The sequence below is a fragment of the Rhipicephalus microplus genome, chromosome 2, assembly GCF_043290135.1.
Source record: "Rhipicephalus microplus isolate Deutch F79 chromosome 2, USDA_Rmic, whole genome shotgun sequence".
Classification (NCBI taxonomy): Eukaryota; Metazoa; Arthropoda; class Arachnida; order Ixodida; family Ixodidae; genus Rhipicephalus; species Rhipicephalus microplus.
The window spans coordinates 96,102,192-96,121,721 of NC_134701.1; the positions used below are offsets into that span (position 1 = coordinate 96,102,192).

Consider the following 19,530-nt stretch of genomic DNA (forward strand, 5'->3'; position numbering starts at 1 on the left):
AAAAGATGCATTGCAGTCGGCACAGAAAAGGGGACGTTCTCTCGCGTGGAGAAGCATATACAGCCTGAGGCTGTTTTAGTGAAACTTGCGCATTGCATTCGACACAAAAATAGGGACGTGCTTTTGTGGGCGGCACATGTACTGCATGAAGTTCTGTTTCACTGAAAAATGTGCATTGCAATGAACACATGAAAAGGGACGTTTTCTTAGGTTGAAGGTGGAATAATTACCGGCCATTCAGGCCAGGCTAACCCCGTCTATTGCAACATTACAACCACCAGGATCTCCTGTGTTAAGGGTGCATATAGAGCATGAGGCTCTGCTTTAGCGAGAAAAGACGCATTGCAGTAGACACAAGAAAAGGGACGTTCTTTTGTGTGGAGAGTTCATGAGCATGTTTTGAGTGAAAAAGGCTCAATGCAGAGGACATAGGAAAAGGTACATTCTCTTGTGTTGAGGGTGCATATAGACCATGAGGCTTTTCTTTAATGAAAACAATGCATTGCAGTGTACACAAGCAAAAGGACGTTCTCTGTTGTGGAAGGGGCATATGGGGCGTCGCCTTAGTGAAAAAGACACATTTCAGTGGAAACAAGGCGGGGAACGTTGTTCTGTGTGGAGCGTAAATGATCATGTTTCAGCGAAAAGGACTCATCAGCCACAATATTATTAGAACAGTGGCTGTGCATAACCGAACACGCGTTACATTCTCATGTTCAAAATACGCTGCTGAGGAAAGCGAAGTCAAATTTTCAATACAGCAAATGGCAGTTGTGGTGTACACGTATCCCGAAGGAGTACGGCCACCAGCGTGGGTCCGGTCTTAGCGAGCCGCAGGGCACGCGTTAACCGTCGCCGTGGCGAGAACACGATACTGCTCAACGTCGCAACACTTTATTGTGGCAACACCAAACGCAGTACAGCCCGTTGCAAATAGGCGCGGCGGGAAAGCAAGTAGGCTTATCCACGCCACGGGCACAAAGTACTACACAGGGTGCCACGAGCACGTCTCCGCGGTAAAGGTAATCCACGGAGACACCGGGGCAAAGGGGGCCCGGTTGCTCGAGCGAGGGCAAAGGCGCTCGCGTTGGCTTCGAAGGGAGACGGGTCGGCGTAGCTAGGCCACGCACTAGGACACCGTACTGCCCTTCGGCCGTGAGTACGCAGCGGGGCAACAAAAGGTGAGCGTTCGCATCGGGCGCGAGGCGCCGTCAGCGAAGTCCGACGAGCCCCGAGCGACGGGACTCGACGGACGGAAAAGAATGCGTGGCTCACCGTTTGAAGTCCCGAACTGTACTCGCCGCTCCCGACGCAGCGCGCGAAAAACCTCTCGGGAGGCTCCCCGCGCGGCGCCACAGTCAACATCCGCTACCGGGTGAGGGAGTTATACGTCACTCCACCCTTCCCAGCGCGGCAGACAGCAAGGAGGGCAGACATGTCGGGACATGAGAACGGCAGAAAAGGCGGGAAAGCCCGCTTAAAGGCAGCGGGCCAGCCTCAATTCCCACATCCCCCTCTCCTAAATTTGCCCTTTACCGGTCCGCAAAAGGCAGCCGGACGTCACCCATGCAGTTAAAATGACACTGCTATGAGCGACAGCTAACCTCAGTCCAGCCCTGTTACTGCTGCTAAAAAAAAGATCACAAATGAGAAACAAAACATAAATAACAAAGTAAACACATGACACTATACAAATAACTGCGGAAGGGAGCACAGCAACGTGGCAGTAGTGTTCGTGGTGCTGAAGGGGGATAGCGTCCAGTGCGCGGAGGGGCGGTAAATGCGTGACAGTGTCCGCTGGGTGCGATGCCCGAATGCGAGGTCAGAGGTACGGGAGGGGGCTCACTGATGGCTCGTTGCTGGTCTTGATAAGCAGCGAGTCCGACGAACGCTGCCTCGGCTGTGCTTCGGAGGCCCCCGCATTTCTGGCTCGATGATGAAGCGGGAACGTTGCGCGAAGCTGGGCCTCTCCAGTGCTCAGGGAGGCCGACCCAAATTGGCTGCGAATGGCGTTGGCCGGCAGCATATAGCTGCTTTCAGCTGGCCTCGCGCAGGAGCCATGGTGGTAAAGGCAGCGGGGCTTCTTCGACGACGGCCGAGAGCAGAGCACAGCCAGATGGTCTGACGTCAGTGGGTCAATGACCCCCCAGCACCTCCAGCGTCCGCATCGATGGGGGGGAGCCATGACGCACTCTTCGCGGGCTCGCACTGAAGCGTCACGCACTTACACACGCACACACACCGCCGACGGCTGCGCGAGCGTAGGCGCAAAGCGTCCTTCGTCTCTCTCCCCCGGCAAGCACCGACACTCAAGGTCACACACAGCTCCCTTCGTGGTAGACGAAACGAACACCGAAAAAAAAGTGAAAACAGAGCAAAACGACACTCAACATCTGGCGAAAAACATAAAACACAAATAACACTTAATATTAGACAAAAATAAACATAAAATACACATGAACACTTGAAAAAAAAAAGAAACACTGGCAGCAGACACGGCGGGGTCAACTTCTTTACGAGAAGAGGCCGTAAAGAAGCTAACCTATACTGAGGCTAGACAGTAAACTGAGGGCCTTCGGTTGCGGAGAAGTCCGCCGTCCGGCGCGAAATCACAGAGGTGACCGCTTCCTCAGCTTATACCGGTGCGGGGTCCGAATGCGGTCCGCCGCTCCGGGTGTGCCCGTTGCTTGCGCGAAGTGCCGCAGGGCACTGGCGCAAGCTCGTCAGCCCATGACAAAGGGCTTCATGTCTGCGATGTGGGCACGGCTGAGTTTTCCCAAAGGGGATCTTTCAGCTAGTACGCGCCACGGACGCTCACTGACAATCGGTTCATAAGACCGGGCGGCCTTCTAACCCTTGGCTCAACCGTTTGTCAGACGTGGCAGGCACGGAATAGCGATAAAAGCCACGCTTCGTGCCGGGCCAGGTCACAACATTGCTCAGTTTGCAAAAACTTTCGAGCCACTCAGGTGACCGGCCATGGGTTCGTCGTGAGAGGATCGCAACAGTGCGGCTCTTAGACTTTTGGGCATAACCACCTTAAACGGGTCTATGGACTCGTCGTCAGTGGCTATATATTTCAGCAGGAGCCCGTCATGGTCCAGCAAAATGAATCCGCCGGGGACTCAGCGACACACGCTGTTTCAGCCCCCTAATCGCGCCCGCCACAGAACAAGCAGCGTAACGGCGCTCCGCGCCTCTTCAAGACGGTTTAACGGCGCCCGCCGCAAAGCAAGCAGCGTATACGGCGCTCCGTCCCTCCGAGACTCGAAACGGATCACTCTGCTGAGCCTTCAGTGGCTCTTCGCTGCCGAAAGCAATTCCCATTCTCCCAAATGGGGGAGTCTGGTATCGCGCCCACTCAGGACCGCAGCAACCGCCGCGTGAGTCGGCGTTACGGGTTCGCTCTCGGCCTCGTGGCCTTCGGAAAGCTCCCCCGCTCGGCCGCTTCGCGGTGCGCCGCTTACCTGGTTAGCAGCCAAGGTTTGTCCGCATGGGGACTCACCCTTCTCGCCGAATGGCGGCGAAGCTGCTGTTTCGCCCCCGACGCTTGCATGTGCTAAGGCATCGCGAGCGGCCGTCGCACCGAAATCCAGGTTCTCGGCAGACAACAAGGGGCACGAGATAGCGCGTCAGCTACCACGTAGGAGTGTATTCACCACAAAAAGGGGTGACGACACAGGCGAGCGCCGAAGCGCGCCCGTCGATAGAGGCGGTGGCCTCTTGCTGCAACGCGGCATGCCACGAAGCAGACATGTTGCGACGAGCCCGAATCGCGCAGGCGAACTGACTCGCTAAGAGCAGTCAAAAGCTAGAGCTTTTGATACCGCGTTGGGCGCCAGTGTGGTGTACACGTATCCCGAAGGAGTACGGCCACCAGCGTGGGTCCGGTCTTAGCGAGCCGCAGGGCACGCGTTAACCGTCGCCGTGGCGAGAACACGATACTGCTCAACGTCGCAACACTTTATTGTGGCAACACCAAACGCAGTACAGCCCGTTGCAAATAGGCGCGGCGGGAAAGCAAGTAGGCTTATCCACGCCACGGGCACAAAGTACTACACAGGGTGCCACGAGCACGTCTCCGCGGTAAAGGTAATCCACGGAGACACCGGGACAAAGGGGGCCCGGTTGCTCGAGCGAGGGCAAAGGCGCTCGCGTTGGCTTCGAAGGGAGACGGGTCGGCGTAGCTAGGCCACGCACTAGGACACCGTACTGCCCTTCGGCCGTGAGTACGCAGCGGGGCAACAAAAGGTGAGCGTTCGCATCGGGCGCGAGGCGCCGTCAGCGAAGTCCGACGAGCCCCGAGCGACGGGACTCGACGGACGGAAAAGAATGCGTGGCTCACCGTTTGAAGTCCCGGACTGTACTCGCCGCTCCCGACGCAGCGCGCGAAAAACCTCTCGGGAGGCTCCCCGCGCGGCGCCACAGTCAACATCCGCTACCGGGTGAGGGAGTTATACGTCACTCCACCCTTCCCAGCGCGGCAGACAGCAAGGAGGGCAGACATGTCGGGACATGAGAACGGCAGAAAAGGCGGGAAAGCCCGCTTAAAGGCAGCGGGCCAGCCTCAATTCCCACACAGTACAAACACTGCAGCTGCCACCATGTGGCATTGTTTCATAGCCTGGATTCATGGACGCCGAACTCTTCAAACAGCGACGCTCTGTGTGCCCACGCCAGTCTCAGCCGGTCCAGTGCTGGCGCTGCTGGCGCTACAGCCACAAAACTGTTGCGTGCGCGTTGGACGAACGGTGCGCGCGCTGTGAAGGGCCACACCCTCGCGCCCAGTTCCATGCGAAACAAGCGCGCTGCCCTTTCTGCGGCGCCACTCATCCAGCCACGGAGCCCCGCTGCCCAAGATGGCAAAAGGAGCGCCGCGTACTGGGAATACACGCGAAATCGGCACGCCCCATCTCGCGAAGGAAAGCCTTGGATGCAATTCGCAGGAATTCTCCTGCTGTGCGGGACGCCACCACCCCCGCGGGCCTCTCGTACACGGCAGCCACCAGCGGAGCCCCATCACAAAGCGTGAGCCCGCCCAGGAAGAAATCCTTGGTTCTCCTTGGACAATTGATATTCTCGAAGCGGCTCTCTCGGCAGTGCTACACTACCTGCCAGCTGGCAGCCACATCCACCAGCGCTGTGAAGAGGCACTGGCCGTGCAGCAAGCACTCACCAACAATGGCGAGTAAACCTTGTGAACAGCGGCCGTGCATTCTGACTTGGAACTTTCGCTCTTTGCTCGCCGTCACAAGGAACTCGTTGAACACCTACAACTCAACGAGTTCGACAGCATCGCACTCCAGAAAGCCTGGGTTCATGACAATGAATGCAACCTTCCTGAATTCACCGCATACCACTGCGGCGCGCAATGTGAGGTGCACGAGTGTATGGAACCAGTGTGTAGCGACCCTTCACACCCACCCGCTAGCCTTCGTGCCCCTAGTTTTGCGCGCCGCGGCTTCGCCCATTGCAACATCGACATCTCTAGTGTTCTGTACAATGCGGTTGAGTGTGTCGCGGTGAAAGTGCGCGTTGGTGAGTGCGACACCACTTTCGCATCCGTTTACGTAGAGCCGGTCCGCCGACGGGATACGACTTTTGTGACGAGGCTGGTGGGGCTCTTGAGTGATAATGTCTTCATCCTCGGAGACTTCAACTTTCACCCCACAGTGTGAGAAAGTGGCCACATTTATCCCAGAGGCAGGGCCTTATTGGACTCGATTATTGAGACCGGCCTCCTGGTGATCAACACCGGCGTGCCAACGTTAGTTCGTCGCCAGGTGCAACGCAGTGTGATCAACCTCTCCATGGGGAGCGACCGCTGCCAATTCGAGTGGATACCGGCTGCCGACACGTGGGGCTCGAACCACTACCTGATTTACTTCGAACCACTCGATCGGCGATGCGCACACACGCGCATGCACACCATGACGGACTGGCCGTGGTTTCGTGAACTCTCGGCCATTTCCCCACCTGCGGGCATCATTTTTTTTTTTTTCGGATTTGGCTCTGTGTTGTGGCGGCTTCCTGCAAGTGTGTGGTGCCGGCTGGAACTCCTGTGCCAGATATTGCACTCTTCAGGCTTCGTGCTATCCGCCACAGACTGCAGCGTCGAGCTATCAAAAGTGACCCACCCGGAACACTGGACAATCTACAATCGTCCCTACGCTGTGTATCGACGTCATGCAAAATGGCAGTGCAACCAATCGTGGGGGAGCCTCTGTGTGATCCTGGACGACCCCGGACGTCCGGCGCATGCGTGGCGGATCTTTTCGGCAGTTCTTGGCCTGGCGGAAGCGCGATCTCCCTTCTGGCAATCGCCATGTCTCAGGGGCTCACCTACCCACAACTCGCCGAGCTCCTGGCAGACACCCTGTTTCACAGCGCTACACTGGCTGCTGCAGAAATGCCTCCGCTTCCAGAACATCATCGGAGGGAGTGGTACGCCCCGCAACGCTTCTTCCCCAGCTTAACGATTCACCACAAGGTCAACGCATTGTGCAACGAAGACTTTACACTTGGTGAGCCTCAACACGCGCTGGCGTCGCCTAAGCGTCGCTCGGCGGCCAGCAAGAATGGAGCGACTTACCAAATGCTCCACAAACTCAACGACTCGCAGCTCCCGGTGCTTTCGGCCGCGTACAATGACGTTTGACGCACGGGAATCGTGCCGCAAGAGTGGCGCGAAGCCATCATCATTCCCGTGCTCAAACAGGGCAAACCAGCAGCAGACCCGGCTTCATACCGGCCAGTTTCGCTCACATCAGCAAGGGGAAAGCTCTTCGAGGCAATGGCACTGAGGAGACTTGAGTGGATTTCCGAGGCACTGGACGTCTTCTATCCCTCGCAGTGCAGTTTCCGCCAAACCCGAGCCACTGCCGATGCCCTCGCCCACGTGATCTCGACGGTGGAAGAGGCGTGCCACAGAGGGGAAGCGGGCTACCTCGTCCTGCTAGATATCAGGTCGGCCTTCGACTCCCTGCCACACCCAACCATCCTGGACGCGGTGCGCAACATAAGAGTGAGCAGACTTCTCCTGTACGTCGCTGCCTTTCTTGATGGTGTGCGCGTTGGGGGAGCCATCAGTGAACCGCCTCCTGTGTCTGTTGGTGTCCCGCAGGGCTCAGCTCCTTCTTATTCAATGTCGCCTTGGCTGACATTGGGGACTACATTTCCCAAACTTTGTCGCCCAATGTGCGTGTCGCCATCTACGCGAATGACATTGCGGTGTTCGCGGCGCGGCACTCTGCAACGGTACAGTATGTGCGTACTAGTGTTCAGAGTGTGCTCACGCCATCGAGGCATACATCACCGGCAAGGGGATGTGCCTCTCTCCGGCCAAGATGAAGGCTCTGATGGTGCACAGCAGATGTGCTGCACGGCACTACACGCCTCAATTCACGCTCCAGGGTGTCTCCATTCCTTGGTCGAGACGAGTGAAATACTTCGGAGGTGTGCTTGGTCTGCCTAGTGCAGGAACGCAAGAACGGTGGCCTCTGCTGCACGGGCGCTTCTTGCACGCGGCAACGGATGCTTGCTGACACTTGCCTTGAGACTTCAACGGCGTGGCGTTGGCGCGCATCCTCTACAGCCTCCCGCTTGCTTCTCTCACGCCTGCCGACTGGGTGCAACTGGATACTGTGCATCGAACTGCCATGCGGCAGTACTTCCGTCTGCACCGCTTCTTGCACACTGCCCCACCCTCGCTGAGGCGGGCGACATGCCGCTATCGCTGCATGCCCACAGGCATGCTCTCAATCACATCGAGCACAAGCATCGCTCGCGACACGGCCAGCAACTCGTCTTTTGCCTCCACGACCTCCAGCACTCGAGGATGTGGGCCGGTGTGCATGATGCCGCACAATGCCGCGCCCTGGTACCTGGCATTCAAGATGTGGACGACTTTGAGGCCCCCGCCCTGCTGGTATTGCCTATTGAGAATCCGCACGTGTATCCCCGGCATGAGGAGCAAGCGCGCAACTCCTGTGTGGGTGCTTCGTCAGTAAACAGCTGCCACTCTGCAGGATCAGCTAGTGGGGCACCTCTGAGTGTTCACCGGCGGATCGGTGTTGACAGATGGTTCGGCCACTGCTGCGTCTCGTGCCCTCCTTGGAGGTGCACATCCAGTGTCGACTTGTGTGTGCGGCCTCTTCGACGGTCGCGGAGCTCGCCGCGCTCGACCTTGCAGCGGACACGCTCCTGCAGCAGCAGGTTGCTTAGGCCGTGGTCCTCTCGAACTTGCGGACCGCACTCCAGCTGCTTGCGAGGGGCCCCAGGGGACCGCCTTTCGCCAGGTGCATCGTGCCCAGACTTGAGGCCTTGCAGGACCTGGGCTAGGATCTCATGCTGTAGTGTATAGCTGCCCACATCGGTATGCACGGCAACGAGTCCACCAACCAGCTAGCGAAAGCGGCGCATGCAGCGGCCACGCCCACAACAACATCAGTCGGCCCCTTTGACGTTGTGCGGAAACAGGTTTCCCTTGCCATCACCTCCCGCCATCTAAATAAGCGCGTGGCGGCCGGCAAGCTTCCACGCTCCCTCCCAAGAACCGGCTTCCCGGGGAGAGAGTGAGCTTTACTCCTCTGCCTGCGCGTCGGCCAGCAGAGGACGGCGGACAGAATCCACTGGCAAAGCGAAGCCCGTCCTGCTCGCATTGCCTGCAGCCAAAGACTTCAGAGCATATTCTGCTGCAGTGTGGTGCTTATATTGATGAGAGCAGCGGTCCCATCGCTGCTTAGTAACGACAGGGGCTCGCTACTTCCACTGTGGAAGAACTCCTGTTCCCAAGGACACATGCGAGTGTGATTAAGCGTGTGCTTGGTGCACGGATCGCGTTCCTCGAGGACACGGTGCTCCTTGAGCGCCTTTGACTTCATGGACGCCAAGTCAAAAAAAGAGAATCGGTCCAATCGGTCATACCAGTTCTTGGCAATTGGTCTTAAATGGAATGAATTAGAAAGCAATTGGGATGTGGTGCTTCAATGTGGAGGACCAATTGGACCACACAGTTACGATTGGTCACTTCTATAGGCCCACCAGTTTCCGATTCGTCTCCCAATTGGAATGCTTGTCAGTCCAATTGGTTGCACACATCCCAATTGGTAAACCATTGGAACAGTGGATCTCAATTGGCCTCTCAATTAGAATCCTTGTTGGCCCAATTGGATTAGCACACCCAAATTGGAAGAAACTTTCCAATTGGAGAAGACCCTTTACTGGAAACATTCTAGTTGTAAAGAGTTCATGTTGTGAGTATTCAACTGGTTCACCTAATAGAAACCAGTTAATTTCAACTGGCTGACCAGCTAAAGACCAGTTCTTTTCAACTGGTTGAACCTATGGAGTGCCATGTGCAAGTTCTGTGAAATTGGCAATAAGTGAAAGTGATAAAAATTTTGTAACATTTGTTTTTAAATCATAAAACACCTTACTACAGTACTGCTGCACACTTTTCTTGCCACTTGACATCTTTATCACGCGAGCAGCCGCCGCAGTTTATTCATAAGAGAACACAGTGAGAAAGGGGCTGAGCAAGCATTGGTTTAGTACTAACAACCCTTCCAAAAACGCTGCATTCGAAGCAATAAAGTAAGGTCAAAATAAACTTTAAAAACTAATTTCTCATTACAAAATTTTCTATTGTTTTTTGACCAGAGCAATAGTCATGTAATTTATACTTTCATAAAGTGCATGCGCTCACAGTGCAAGCGCGGCGGCAAGTGCCATCAGCATCGTCATCAGCAGCGCACCACTGCAGCGAACACAAGTCATAAGCTTTACCAGCATGTTTTATATGCAGCGTCATTGCAATAATTATGTTGGCGTGATCTATTGAATCAGCCCCATTTGTTCACAATCAAGGCAAGTATTTTGTTTTTGTACCACCTTAACTGCTGTATTATTAGCACCTTTTGTTCGATACCCTAACTAGTGTTGGCTCGCGACTACAGCAGACACGGTGCACGTGCGCAGCAGACATGGGGTGTGGGAGCTTCTGTACGTGGTAAGCCTTGTTACATCAATAACATTTCCATCCTTCATGCAGAGGTAACCACACTGGTCTGTAACACTCGAATGACGCGCTCCGAATTGCACTGTCGATGTTGGCATGCATGACTGCTTAGGATGAATTCTCCACGTGTTGAGTATCTCGAACTACCCGATCTGGAAAGTGCCAGAGCGTTCAGTTACAGCGTTTTAAGACTAGTGTATTGTGTAGTGTATATGACTAGTGTAGGTATTGTGATAGCAATTATATGAACACTGTCAGCGAAATTTCGTGGTCGCCGCTGATCTCTACAGAGCCCAAACCGATAACATCGCTCACACATCGTCTGTTTTACGTGCGAGTAAAAGCGCCCAAACCTAGGCACCAACGCTGCTGAAACAGAGATGAAATGACCCAGCAGTCACCATCGCGTGAAGGGCACATGCGATAACATCGCTCCGCGTGCGAGGCCTGTCGTCGCTTGCTTACGAATAATTTTTTCGGGCAAGGGACCATTGTACAGACCTGCCGACCACTCGCCTTCCCCTAGGTCAACCTTCTCCACTCACAGCCCAAGAAAACAAGCCGTGTCAGGCACTCTTTTCAGCAACCCTTGGTGGCGAGTAAAAAAAAAAACAAAAAAAAGAATGTTGGAGAAAAAAGGTAAGGATATTGGGGAGGAGCCCTCAATAAGGGGGTTGGGGATAAAAGAGACAGTGAGGAGTAAACAGTCCGATGATAAAAGAAAAAAACTTTTAAAAAGTTCTCACTTGCGAAAGGCAGAAGCGGCTGGTTAATCATGGTGGGCGGCTTAAAAAAGCCCTGTCATTAGGCTCAAGGAACCCTTGAGGAAGCAGGGTTCAGCTTAGCTCCTTGAGAGAGAGGAGAAAGGGGTCGCATAAAAAAAAAGTACAGAAAGTGGGTGGTGAGGTGTGGGTATAAGCATGCGTGTCAAGAATGACAAGGTGAAGAAAAGAGGAAGAGAAAGAAGTTGTCTTGAATAGGTAATTTAAAATGCTGGAAGGAGGGAGAAGAAGAGAAAAAAAGAAGAAGGCGCGAGGCGAGTGAGGAACGTGAGAGCCGGGACGTGGCGTTCGAGGGGCCAAGGGCTGCGGAAGTTCGGACTGGGTCTCGCTCCAGGCTCCCGCCTGACTCGGCGAGCAGCGCAAGGAAGTACCGCTGCCCCTGGTTCTCGCCCGAGCACCTAACTCGGCGAGCAGCTCACGGAGCAACCGGTGATCCTGGACGGCAGTTCTCGCCCGAGCACCTGACTCGGCGAGCAGCGCACAGAGCAACCACTGATCCTGGGCTGCAGTTTTCCGCCCGAGCACCGACCTCGGCGAGCAGCCCCGGAACCACCGCCGATCCTGGGCTGCAGTTTCCCTCTCGAGCACCGACCTCGGCGAGCAGCCCCGAAACCACCGCCAACCCTGGCCTGCAGTCTATCCCGCCCGAGCACCTGCCTCGGCGAGAAACCACTGGAGCTACCGCTGTAGTGGTTCTTCAACATCGTCGCCACCGTTGAGCATCGATATGGCGTGTCATCACGCCTGAGAGGGACTCCCGGCGGACCAGAGGCCACGCGACAACTGTAAGCGCGAGACTTGGAGAACGCCAACGGAATCGGACGTTGAAACGCGCGTCATTAGGACATCTCCTTTTCTTTGTTTTTCAACGTGTGCGTGTTTTTGTTGCTGTTTCATTTTGTGATTTTTAGGGTAATGAAGTGGGAGTTTTCGTTTGGTACCATCAGCCTCTATGGTTCATTTCGCAACGCCCGACGAGCGAACCAGGCCTCAGCATATATGCGTGACAACGCGCAGTTCTCCTTCCGGGTGCAGGTGAGGGAGAGTGAGTCCTTCGCAGCATCACCCCTTCCCCCACCCTTTTTTGTCCGCCCGAGTCAGTGTGCCACTCCCTATTATGTCATAGTAAGAAGCTGACTATGCGCCCCCCCCCCCCCCCCCAACCCCAAGGGTTAACAGCAGCACACCCACTGGAGGCTGCAATAGAACAGCCACTAAGAGCGCTGCGCAATGCATTCCAGGAGTGCTCACCACGTCAAGCAGGCGCTCCTCCTGGAAGTGCTCCCTTTTTGCTCACCCTTTTTTTTCTCTCCTGCGTGATAATGCAGGCACAATCAACGGCCAGCAAAAGCATCAACTGTACCATGGAGTCACTGCCCTCCCTCTACTACAATGGAGTTTTCTCTTTCTTCTTCTAGTTAATGTGCGTGACCTTCAAAAACTGCACAGCCATGTGAGATTTCGCTGCTCCTACCCAGCAAGTCGCATGTCCTGGCGCTATTTTTGCCTCTCAAAAACGAACATTGAACCGAGTTGAACCTTGCTGCCATCGCTAAAAAAAAAGAATCCTTTTTACAACGTGGCCAGAAAAAGCACTGGATACGTAGGGCCAAACTGGATTTCCGGGAGATTTTTCCTATGACCCGTACAACCGGGAGAAACGCTCAAAATCCGGGAGTCTTTCGAGTATTTCAGGAGATTTGGCAGGTATGGGTTCCCGACGTACCGCTGACGGTGCCTGTGGAGCCAGCAAGGAAGCCTGGCCCTGGCAGTGGTTCAGTCCTGGTTTGTCAGTCCTGGTAAACTGCAGTATGCACTCGCAAACCACTCATTCAGCTCCCAGAGAAAGATATTATAGATAGCGTAGAATGTTATTACTAATGTAGACTCATCCAAAAACTGCTTTTCAAACCACCGGCATACAAAGGTGAACATTGTGCAAACAGTTGAGATGCTTGAAGAGTCCTGCCAAGAAACATGTGCAGAAATTATGAAGTGCTTTAGCAAGGCCCAGGTCAAAAAAGTGGTCAGGCTGGGGAAATAGACACTGGACAGGAGGCGCTTTCAGGCGCACCCAATCTTGGGCTTCACTGCCCAAAAATGGAACAGCCCAGAATGATGTGCAGTTCTGGGATTTCTTCGTATGTGGAAACCTGTGGCGTCAATACTGAGGAAATGTCGCGAGGCACTATTGGACATTTTCAGAGACCCCGGTGACAATGCCAGAACTTTCGAGGCCGACTTGTCATGCATTTTGCAATCTACAAAGGAAGTCGACGTCACTGACATTTCAAAGCATCCTGTGAGCTCACTGAGAGCGATAAGACAACGGTTTTAAGTTCTCTGACGTTTTACAAACATTCAACCTCGCTATCCTTCCTGAACAAGTAACCGTGGCTTACAAGATCAGCCACCCACACGCCATTCCTACGGCCGTCCCATTTGGTTTGTCCCCCTGCGGAGAAGTGCAATGCTGTCGTCTCGTGGTGCTGCTAGATGGCGGTCATTCGCCACGAGTCGAGCGACACTCGTCTGCCGGGCACAGCGTGCAATCCCAGTCATTTCAGTCGTGGCATCAACAGTGTTTGCACGTTTGTACCTATTTGAGACACATTATAAGCACACAGTCCAAGTGTATCTGTGCCTTGCTGCAGCTACTAAGAAGTTCAGGTACGTTAAAAAGTTACTCTTTGCTTTTGCATGCAATCTTAGAGGTCGTTTAAAAGCGAATTTGGGCAACAGAGACTGCTAGTGCGAAACATTTCATCTGGGTTGCATGAAGATTGCTGAACAGTGTTTTATAAGTTGTCGCAAAATAGGACAGCATGTAAGTATGCCTCTTTGAAATGCAATGGCATTAAATGCTTGTTTTAACAATTCCCATGCAACTACGAAAATACTGCAGCAACTACAATTACAGCATAGCTCTCTTTGGTTCAGACATCATAAGTGCTACTATGCTACCGCACTAGAAGGCATAGTGCGGTAGCATAGTTTATCTCACGCGCTTCAAGCAAAATACACAGTACTGTTCTGTTTGATAAATTCATAAGACCGCTATCAACTAAGATGGGCAGCACGTTGACTGATCGAGCACTCTAACACAAAAAGCTTGCTTGCAAACCACCACACAGAAAAGTGCTCAGTTGTGTTTGTTTTTGTATATGGTGAAAATCAAGGCTCTTGTCTTTGTAAATAAAGGCTCATGTGATCTTGTCTAAAAGTGATCTTGTCTATTCCCTCTCTCACATCCTGATGATGGCTTTGATGCATCAAATCCCATTCTTGCTTGTCGAGCACGTCAACTAAGAATGTTGCAACATTCACTTCAATTCCACATATTATTTCCAAAACATTATGCACTGCAAGCTGCTTAGCAGAGGTGTAGAACGAAAAACACAGACAGACTAGACAAGACCCCTGAAGGATCTTTAGCAAAAAAGAAAAAAAAAAACAGCTCGAGTACAACGCGCGAGGTGACCACCAGCGTTCGTATCTACTATTCCGTGTGTGTGTGTGTTTCTTGCAACAAACTGTCCCCAAAAGGAAATTGCCAGAGCATAGCAAAACTCGACATGGAATCTGCGAAGTATTATGGCGATGTGCCTCTCCCCGCAGTCGTAAGTATGCAACAGAATTGAACAGGCAACTGACACTGCAATGGACACAGATGCCTAAGCTAGACTAAATGTACGCACATCTCACAGGAGGCCAATTCCAGGCAGCAAGCTGCCGCCTGGTTAAAGTTTCCTCTGCATGCCAATGCTGCTATGGTTGCTGCTGCTGATACAGGCACTGCCATTGCTGATTACCTCAAGGAAGCCTAGTGCCCGGTGACACAGTGCTGTTCTCTTTCTCACCCCCCCCCCCCCCCCCACGTTGTTCCTATTATTTTTATTCTAAGCAGTTGGTGTATTTTTTGAGATACAAAGATGATGCCCTGTAGAACTAAGAAAACAAAACACGGTTTATCCATTTGTGGCTGCAACTAGAGCAGCTACTTCTTGAGAGCAATGAGCATACTGATGCTGGAACCAACACAGATGTCTCTTTAACACTTTCAAGACCACTTCATACGGCGATCGGTCTTATACAACCGATAGCTTTCAACGCCCTTCCAAACTAAACTTTTTTCGCGCTTTCACATGTAGCGCAACATGCACAGTGTTTCTAACACTAGTCTTAAATTTTCTAACACTAGTCTTTACACTAGTCTTAAATTTTCAGAGTAATTCATTTTTTTTTTCCCCGAGAGGCGGCGGCGCACAATCGCAGTTTATCTCGGGTGGGGTTGTGCCAGCTGATTGAAAGAATAGAGTCAAGTTCGTGACTTGGTGCTTTTAAAAAACGACACGTATCTAGCGATCCTACTGCTTCGACGGCTTAATCCGTTGAGGAAACAAACGGCGAAGTGTCGGAAGACCGGCTTTAGAAGCTCAGGTTTCAGTTCGGACGGAAAGCCAGAGGGCGATCAGCCTGGAAGCTCAACAGGTGGAGAAAGATTAGTTCCGTTTTTCGTTCCGCTTGCTCTTCAAGCTTGCGTGATCGCTACGGGTTCTTATTGCGTTATCTAAATTTGGCAAGCTTTCAACAACGTATCAAAATGACGTACTGCCACCAGCGCAGAAGCGGATCGGCTTTGCACCACGACTGCACCGGCGTGCACATCACTGATTACATGTGGCACTCGGGAGCAGACCTAAAAAATTTCTGACAATCCTTAACTTCTTTGCTTTTTGTTTTCCTACGCAAGTGATCACTACACTTTGCGAAAACACAAAAAATATGACTGGGGAAAAATACTCGAAACACCGACGCATGCTCATTTGGATTGGTCATAGGAAGAGATGACTCTGGATAAAATGATGAAATTCATTGGCCTTATAGTCTACATGGGCCTCGTCAAAAGTACCACGTCTGAAGCTTTACTGGAACGTCTGAGAACTCTACAGCGGCTTGCTTCCATGGCGAATAATGCCTCGACGTTGTTTCATAGCGGTGCTCGCTATGCTTCACGTCGCTGATTTGGAAGCGCTTTTACCTTTTCCCCCAATTGCAGACTTCATGTTTTTATTCTGCTTTCAGTAAAATGTGTTCTAAATTTGCAAAAAAATAATCTGTACTTAAAAACTGAACAGTCTTTCTTTTATTAGTTAAAGTGATGTGCTGCAGTCGCAGATACAGACGCTTTCTGTTTACGTGCAGTTATTGATTTCTTGCCAGTTGTTCGGATTGGAAAAAATAAATCGTTTTTTATGCTTTGTGTACTCATGCAAACAGCGGGTATGGTCTCTTCCTTGTATTTTATCGAAACTAACGTCGAGTGCAAAACGGGAAGTGTGGAGTAGAGCATGGAAGTCGGAAGCGAGGGATCAGTGCCGTTCGGGATTGCATCGGTCATGCGTATCGGAATAGAACACTTCGACGTGCTCAGTACGAGTTCCGAAGTATATGCCACTTAAGGCCACTTGCGTGCTTAGCAAAATTAGACTTGCGCGTGCGGCGAACTTCTAATTTGCGCTTCCGCCGCGCGCCCAGCCGTAGAGCGAGCGGCCGAGCGGGCATCGAACTACGACAAGCAGCCCCACCGTGCGTCAGGCATGAAACAGCGCATCGCTTTTGACCGGCCCTTGGCGTCACCTCCCCCTTCTAGCCACCATAACCTGCTCATTTTTGCGGACTACGTACGTAGCCAAAGCCACAATCCTCATGGAGTGTCGTTCGTTGGCTTGGCTCTGTGCTTGGCTTTGTCGGCTTTGCGCATACATGGTCACGTGTGTGGAGTCATTTGTGAAGAGTTCGCGTGGTCGCTTGGTGCAACGTGAACCGTGTGTTGCGATTGTCTCATCCGATTTTGCTGCCAGCGAGTATGCCGCCCCCAATGAAAATGTGGAAGTTCATCACGCTGGAAGATAAAGCTGCAATCATCAGCGAGGTGGAAAAGGGCAGAAAAAAAATTGACATCGCCGAAGAATTCAGCATTGCTTGCAGCTTGTTACTTGCAGCCACGATTCTCAAGAACAAGGCCTCCATTCTTGGGGCACTTGAAAGCGGCGCATGTGCAAAAAACAAAACCGTGACGGCTGCCGCGTTCCCGGACGTGGACGAGGCGGTGTTCGCGTGGTTTTGTGAACAACGTGCCAACAAGGTGCCTTTATCTGGCAAGATCCTGCAACAGAAGGCGCTGGACTTCGCTTGTATGCTCAGCCCCGACAACTTTAAGGTGAGTCCCGGCTGACTGAGCCGTTTCAAAGCTCGCCATGACATCATTGCCAAAGTAATCTCCGGGGAGGCAGCAGCCGTCGACTCGGCGACGTCGTCGTGGCTGCTGAGCAACAAAGAACTGCTCGGCCAGTACAAGCCCTCGGACATATATAATGCCGATGAAACGGCATTGTTTTATGAAATAATGCCATCCAAGACCTTGGACTTCAAAGGCCAGAAGTGCCACAATGGAAAGCACAGCAAGCAGCGCGTGACGATTTTATTGTGCGCCAACATGAATGGCACAAATAAACGGCCACTGCTCATTATCAGCAGGAGCAAGAAGCCCCACTGTTTCAAGGGGAATCGCAGGCTGCCAGTAAGCTACACCGCGAACTTGAAGTTGTGGATGACGCGTGCTATTTTTAGCAGCTGGCTCCAGTCTTTCGATGCCGACATGCGGAAGGCAAACAGGGCAGTCTGCCTTCTTCTCGACAACTGTAGCGCCCATCACGTCGACGTGCAGCTCGGAAATGTGTGCGTCGTGTTTTTCCCACCAAACGGCACTTCCGAGAATAACGGAGTTATTCGCAGCGCGAAGTGTGCTTACAGAGAGAGGCTGATTCAGCGTTTGCTGCTGAATATACATATGAAGCGCCCGACTGACGTGGACTTGTTCATGGCGCTAGAGATGATCGCCGCCGCATGGATTGCGACAAGTCCAGCCGTGATAACGAAATGCTTCACACACGCCGGCCTTGCCACTCCGCAGGCATCATGCACTAATCCGGCAGAACCAGAAGGTCCGCCTGTAGGCGCATTTGATGACGGTACTGGTAACAGCCCAGTGCCGTCGTCACTGACCAGTGCATGGGGCGAACTTTGTGCCGTGGCAAACGAGATTCCCAATGGCCTCAGCGTCCATGAGTTCGTTAGTGGGGACGAAGGCGTCGTCATGCAGGAAGAAGTGACTGATGAAGCCATCGTCAGCAGCGTGTGTGAGGTGGCCGATCCCGATGAGCAACGACCCAAGCAGCCAGAGAAAAGAACAAGTCCGCAGGATGTGCTGAACGCCTTCGACACAATTCGTACGTTTTTCGGTGAGCACGACGACGACGTGGCGAGGAACTATTTTTTACAGTGCGAGTCGAAAGGCATGAAATTGCCGCATGGTAAGGCCTGCTAAAGTAAACTTACCGACTGTTGGAAATAAATTTTTTTTTCTCCGAAATTTCATGTCTTTTCTGCTGCATTCTCGCGCCAACGAAATTCCCACAAGAGCGAAATTTTGTGCTTTCCCCGCCGATTTCGTTATTGCGGGTTTCAACTGTATATCATACTACCAGTGGAAAGACCGTCGTGTCGCAAACATGATGAGCACCATCCACGCAGCTAATCTGGTGGTCAAAGCAAAAAGAAGGAAAAACGGGGAACACTTGGGTTGAAATTTCTGTATAGAAGCCATTGCTAATACACGAGTACAATGCTGCGATGCTCGGAGTAGATAAATCGGACCAAATGATAGGCTATTACACCGTCCTCACGAGAAGTGTTTGCTGGTAAAAGACACCCTCTTTCCACTGCATTGACATGGCTTGTGTGAACAGCCTTATTTTATTCAAAGCACACAGCCCATCACACCCAGAAACCAAACTTTAAAGAAAAGCGGAATATGATAACCTGGCATTCAAAAAACTCGTTCGTCAAATTTTCAACTTCGATGATGCCCAGCCAGCTTGCACGCCTCCACAGCCCTCCACCAAACCAACGCTGCACAAGCCAGAAAAGGCAAAACGGCGCAGAAGCTGCAAGCTGTGCTACGACCACAGCAAAGTTGAACAGAAACTAATTGCTTCTGCAAAACATGTGATGTGCACTTATGTTTCACTACTACTAAGAATTGTTTCCTGCAGTGGCATGACAGTCATCAGCTGTGTTGTGCTGACGAATACAGCAATTCTGAAGGACGCTAAAACATAAGTTATAGATAGGCAGACCAAACCTGTACATTTAGGGAAGTAAACATTCAGCCACAATTTGTATATTTTTAATTTTTTTTACTTCACAATTTAATTTGTATATGCATGCTTTTTATAACTCTTTATGTTCGTTTTTTGTGAAACTTTCTTTTTGCTACTTTTCCTTGATTCTGTATGTAATTTTTGTGCATACTATTTATATTTTTTCTTCAATTAAATTATCTTCATTTTGATGTATACACGAATACACGAGTCACCCCACGAACACTTGGCCTGGAATGGACTCCACTGTAACCACCAAGAAGTTGAAGTAGTCTCACAGCGAATTAAACAGTTCATAAAAGGGAAACGTAACGCAAACACTAATCATCCCTCAAAAGGCCCCTCCATGGTCCTTGCTTCCACTAGATGCCACGTACTGCAACCACACCTACCAACAAAACAACATTCAGTACACAAACGGAAAGATACTCAGCTTCGAAAGCACACTCGTCTGTGAGCCAAACCGAGGCAAACGACACCGACAAGAATTCCACAACTGAAGCTT

General features: G+C 52.1%; 1 protein-coding gene across 1 annotated transcript; it reads left to right on the forward strand.

Annotated features, from left to right (window-relative positions):
* Positions 1–17,209: 17,209 nt before the first annotated feature.
* Positions 17,210–18,190, forward strand: LOC119169793 (tigger transposable element-derived protein 6). Its single transcript, XM_037420808.2, has one exon. It carries the CDS (start codon positions 17,210–17,212, stop codon positions 18,188–18,190), a length of 981 nt encoding a protein of 326 aa, XP_037276705.2.
* The last annotated feature ends 1,340 nt before the right edge of the window (positions 18,191–19,530 follow it).

Excerpts from the sequence above, each read along its gene's own strand:
- LOC119169793 (XM_037420808.2), top strand. The coding sequence starts at position 17,210 with ATGCCATCCAAGACCTTGGACTTCAAAGGCCAGAAGTGCCACAATGGA.